This window comes from Boleophthalmus pectinirostris, unplaced genomic scaffold, assembly GCF_026225935.1.
Source record: "Boleophthalmus pectinirostris isolate CB_2022bp ecotype Guang Dong unplaced genomic scaffold, ASM2622593v1 HiC_scaffold_7, whole genome shotgun sequence".
Classification (NCBI taxonomy): Eukaryota; Metazoa; Chordata; class Actinopteri; order Gobiiformes; family Gobiidae; genus Boleophthalmus; species Boleophthalmus pectinirostris.
Window position 1 is genome coordinate 29,477,272 of NW_026571473.1, and position 6,000 is coordinate 29,483,271.

At 34.4% G+C, this 6,000-nt stretch overlaps 1 protein-coding gene across 1 annotated transcript in view; it reads left to right on the plus strand.

Annotated features, from left to right (window-relative positions):
• Positions 1–3,771, plus strand: part of mcf2l2 (MCF.2 cell line derived transforming sequence-like 2) — a 197,313-nt gene extending 193,542 nt beyond the window's left edge. The window contains exon 30 of the mRNA XM_055165252.1: positions 2,332–3,771. Coding sequence (XP_055021227.1) covers position 2,332 — 1 coding nt within the window. The 3' untranslated portion in view covers positions 2,333–3,771. The remainder of the gene's footprint in view (positions 1–2,331) is intronic.
• The last annotated feature ends 2,229 nt before the right edge of the window (positions 3,772–6,000 follow it).

Consider the following 6,000-nt stretch of genomic DNA (forward strand, 5'->3'; position numbering starts at 1 on the left):
AACAGATTTGTGGATGAGTTCAGAGTCATTTCAAATCACTTAATTTAGGGAAAATAATCCAAATCAGCCTTGTAAATCAACCCCAAAATATCGTTTTCTCTAGATTCTAAACAATCGATATTGGGAAAACACACAGGTTGATCTCTAGTCCTTTACAGATATTCTAAAATGCATGTGATTCTTGCCTCTATATGCACTGCGATTATGCTCTGCTTGGGTCCACCTCCTTTAAGCCAGTTGCTTTTAGAACACTGAAGGGTCCTATATTAAGCAAAATTGACTCAAAAACAGACCTGAAGTTGTGTTTTGTTTCATTTACACACGTTTGGGTAACGCTTTATTATTATTCTCTCTACATCTCCAATGCTCAAAATGCTCTATTCCACCTTGTAATAACATGAAGCTATAGTTTTGAAAATCACAACTACCTTTTAGCTTTTGTTCAGTAGAGATTTGCAATTCTAGGGTTGATTTTATCCAAATGATTCCAATGAAAGTGTATGGAGTTTAAACACACAATGCACAGAGTGTTTCTGAGCTTAAATATGCAATGTTTGTGTGCTAAACACACATACATGAATGAAACAAAACTCAACTCCAGATATATTTTTGACGAGGAAACATCACAATATTGATCAGAAAATAGCGTAATATGGACCCTTTAAAGAATGAAACACGCTTTATAGTCTTGCCCGCACTATAAACAAAACACAAATGTTTCTCTATCTGATTCTTATGACTTGACTGGTACATATAGCATTGTTACATTAGTATTTGGTTTGCCCCCGTAGTCAGATCCTGCTGTGGCCTATATGCACTGATTGTCCGTATGTCTCTCCTCCTCATGCCCCCTGGCCTGCTCTTTGAGGCTGTGTTATCGGCATGCACTCTTGGCTGTACATGCCCCATCAAAGCCACTGTATTTAAACCACCGACTGTGAAAAGGGAGTGTTACGTCATAATTACAGCATGGAAATTTTCATGCCATTGCAGCTGCATTAGAAGTTGATAGCCTTTTTGCATCTTTAACTTCAAAACAAAAGCAGATTATGTTGAAAATAGTCTTAAAAATGCACTTTGTAATATGTTTTGAATATTGCTGGCAGGATTTTATGTTAATAGCTTAAAAATAGCTTGGTAACTAAAGACTAATTTATGGTAATTACATGCAAATCTACTATATTTCATGATAGTAAAACTAATCCTAAATAGTATTAGTAATAATCTGAAAACATAGTGGTAGAATGCATTTAAAGGAGCACTATGTAACTTTCTGTTGGAGGGTCTGTCATGTTTTAGTCTCTTGATAAGGATATTGCTTATTAATATCCTGAATAACAATTATGTTTTTGTAAGATGGGTCACCATTTCATAGATTAGATATTTCAAACTCAGGACCAGGGGCCAAATTTGGTCCACGATATAATTATATTTGGCCCGCGAGATCACATCAAATATGTATTAGAGCTGGCCCGCTGGCTTCAAATAGGCTATAGAGACATTATTTATTAAAAAAATTTGTTATTAATTTATATTATGCTTGTTCTGGATTCAATCTTTAAGCAAAACTATTATTAAACATTCATTTTAATAAGAAAAGTTTTAACATTACATATCTTTAAAGAAGAGAAAATATGCAGATATTGTTGAAATTTTTCAATAAATATTTAGTTGGGCTCATGACTTAGGCAAGACAAGGCAAGGCAAGTTTATTTGTATAGCACAATTTATACACAAAGTAATTCAAAGTGCTTTACAGAATAAGAAATACATTAAAATCACAATAAAACACATCAAAACATAAATAATCATCATAAAATTAAAGATTAAATTAACTTAGATTAAATTAGAGAGAAGAGTGCAGAATGAAAACCTTTCAGTCAATATGCACAGTTAAACAGACTTAGTTCCAGTTTTTAATTTTTGGCCCTCTGTGAATTTGAGTTTAATACCCCTGCCGTAGATCACACCTGTATATTGGCCTATTTTGATCATAAATAAATGTAATGCTATACTGTGGAACATTCCAGGTAAAACAGGTGGCGGACCCTCCTTCAGGAAAGTTATATATTGGACCTTTAAAACTTGTTACGCCAACTACCGAAGTTGATTTGATTATTTGACTTTTCCAAGATGATTCTACTAGTAATCAATTGTGTTAAGCCCTAAGCCCTGAGTAATTATATAAAATTGTCAATAGCGTTTAGTTTCTGGCCATGCTCACTCCACTCCCTTTGACTCTCAGTGGTTTAAATGTAGCTTGTTTGCACTAAAACTCCACAGCTTTACAACGTCAGTTTAACTAACTCGTAATTGTTTATGTCTTTTCAGATATCTTCAGCGACCTGTGCACAGCAGCGCTCTCTGACTCAGATGAGAATGAAGCCAGCACATGGGGAGACATTTCTGAGGGACACTGAGAAACCTCCATGTTTGTAGTTTTTTTCTATTGGACTACAAGACAATGATGTAGCATTATAAAGCCTCAAACTCAAAAGGCTGAATTTTACACACTGAAACTTAAGTATTGAGTAACCTGCACTTGAAAATAAGTATCACCTGTTGATATTAAGGACTGTTTTGGACTTTTTACTTCCTGGAAACCAAGCTGGAATGTCTGCTGCCTGAAAGACCATTTGCACCATCTTTCCCCATAAGATTTCTCTTCACTTTCAACTTTTTATCAACCTGTTTTTGTGGATTCAAAATAGAGAACTTGGTGGATGTTTGACGCAAAATAATATTGTCACTCACTGATATAACTTAAAAACTATAAATTGTTTAAATCTTGATTCAAATGGACATAGACGACAGTGGAAATGACTCGAACCATAATAGGATTGAACAAAATCATGCAGCAAAAGAAGATGCCAAAATTGTTCATGTTTGTGTAGTTAAGGGGAAGTAAGTAATTATCCATCAAGTATTACCTGTTATTGCAAAATTTAGCCAAGTTTCTGGTAGAGGTTTGTTGGATTAAAAGCCAAATAAATTTTTTTGGGACCTTTTTAGAATTCAAAAGATAGAATATTTTGATTGAAATTCTTAATTACCACAAAAACAGTGGACATTTTTTAATCACACTGAAACATGTGGAAAGATATAAGAAGGCAAAAACGAAAACTGATATTAAAACTTTTAATCCAAGGTTTAATAGATTTTTTTTAAAATCTAGTTATTTTGTCAAAATATTTAAGAAAAATTCAAAAACTGTTCAATCGTTCAGACCATTATACTAGACCTATACCAAACCACAATCTGAAAATTTGGCTTTTACTTTTGCAATCATTTTGTCCATATCATATCAGAAATGTTACTCTTACTTCTTCTTAACTACAATTTCCAAAAACTATGTTCATTCATTGTTACGTTATGACCGTACATTACCTCTATAGGCTGCATTAAGAAAAAGCCCAGGTTCAGTGGATTACCTTGTCTCATCCCCCTATTTCTATAAATGGGCTACAGTTGGGCATATCCACCGCAAACGCTGGATTTTAAAAGGGACTTGTACAAAGCATACATTTTTTAAGAAGACTTTTTTTTGCAACCTCTTCCCACTCCTCCATTCTCCCTCTGTACTTCGTTTTAATCCAGATAAATCTTTTTTTTCCCCCCGCAAACGTCTCAATTTCAGATAATACGGCGCTGCTCCTGTGTGAAGTGCCTCTAATTGCTGGGTTTGCACCAAGCTCTGAGCCCGATATCTGGCCGAGCAGATAGTGTTTATCTGCTTCATCTGTACAAGGAGGATCGGAGCGAGATAGGAAACATGAGAGGAGCCGCAGAGATGAGGAAATACAAGTGAGATAAGGTGAGAAGTGAGCTACAAAAACTGTGCATTTCTTACATGTTCTAGAGATATAGTGGAATCTGTTCGTATTTATGACCTTGACAAATATGATAGGAAAAAATCTGTGAAAATATAGAGATTAAAGGTACAGTATATGACTTTCTAGAGGTGTCACCTTCATAATTGTAAGGAAATAGAAAGTTAAAACCATACTTTGGAACATTCTCCTTCAAGACGTTTTTGCCAAATTTAAAACCATAGGCAAAGGAACAATATTTCCAAGGCCAAACAAGAGTCAGGTTTGTGGAGATGCAAGCCCGCTCACAGTAAGGACGCATGTTTTTCAGAGCAATAACGCAACCCAAAGTTAAAACATGGTTTTATTTTAGTCTGTTTTTTTGGCTAAAAGTAAAAAAATCTAAAAGTACTAACCCTATTTAAAAAGTACCAGGAATTGCAGGACCATTCTTATTCTTAAAAGTTGGATAATATTGCTTGTATATTTAACGCATATTAAACTTACTGCACAGTTTTTGCATCTAAATTTTGGTTTCGTTCACATTATTGTATTCGATGATATCTCTATTGATTAATATGGAAAGCCAGTGTCCTTATTTTGTTGTAGATGGACCATTTGTTTTGAAAATCTAATTGTGAATCTGAATTTTTAGATTAGAATAATATTTTGTGGCATGATGCACAAAGTATGCCAGAAATTTTCAGAGCTTCATTTGAATTTTGAGAATCAGGATCATCAGCAATCATTGTCATTTTTTTCAAATTACAGAAGAAGGTAGCATTGTCAGTAAAAAGGAGTGGACAAACAGTAGTTGAAAAATGTTATCTTAAATCAACGTATATATTTTTCTATACAATGTCCAATACACCATTTTATTTTTCCACTAAGAGGCTAACCCCGCATGCTGCAGCCGTTATAATGGGAACGCTATCTTACTCACAATGATAAATGGTAGATTCTCTTTTTCAGATCTCTACCCAAATAGATTTTTCTCTTGTTCCTCGGCCAATTACTGACTCAAAACACCTACAGGAAATACAACAAAAGCGAACTCTTGTTTTAACATTGCCCACTCAACAAAGCAACTACATCACAACATGAATTTGAACCATCACTTCAGCTGAGCATCATATTAACCAACGTGAGTACAAAGAGAGGTAACAAATACATTTTCTTAATCAAATCGAATCGAGTCTTTTCACCAATGGAGCAGATGTTTGGACAAAAATGTAATGTACCATTTAGTATTGTCAGTCATATTAGAATTTTAACACATTAAAATTTTAGTTTAGCGAAAATGTGGCATTCACAAAGGCATAAATGTTTTAGGGAAGTCAATGTAAAATGATAAAATCAACAGAATTTTAATCACGAAATTATCACAGACAAAACAGCCATAGCCCCAAATGAAAGTCAAAAGCTGCTTGCAAGTCGTGACTTGGACTCAAGTCAAACTTGAGTCACTGTTTTTAGGACTTGAGACTTGATTTGATAAAATAGACTAAGACTTGGGACTCGACTTAGACTTGAAGGTCAGTGACTCAGGGCTTGACTCAGACTTGAGGTCTGTGACTTGAGAAGACTTGAGAATCACTTTTAAATCTGAATTCTTTCTATACTGACCGTAATGATTCACACTCTTGTCCAGACATTTAAAAAAGAAACATTTGCATTTCTACAACTCTTATATACTCTATAAATACTCTATGTCTATATCTAAATATACCATGATTTTAAGTACAAGTTTAGTTTAAAAATCATATAAATTGCAAAAATCTAAGATATATTTGGTACTTTTGTTTAAAGACTTGAAAAGACTTGAAGCTCAAAGCAGTCGACTTGGACTTGACTTGGATTTATGGGCCAGTGACTCGGGACTCGACTTGGACTTGCCTGTCTTTGACTTGGGACTTGAGTCGGACTTGAGGACAAAGACTTGAGACTTACAAAACGACGACTTGGTTCCACCTCTGCTGCTAAATGGGACAAGACCTGTGCTCAAATATATGTGAAGAAAAGTGCATGTAGGGGCTATAAAATATAAATAAAAAATGTTAAATTAAATAAAATGTAACGCTTGTAGTTGCTGTCAACATTAGCTATTCTTCCAGTTAACTTTTTCTAATATTTGACCCCCTAATCTCATGAACACAGACTGATTCCACATTTAACCGGACATACAATCAGA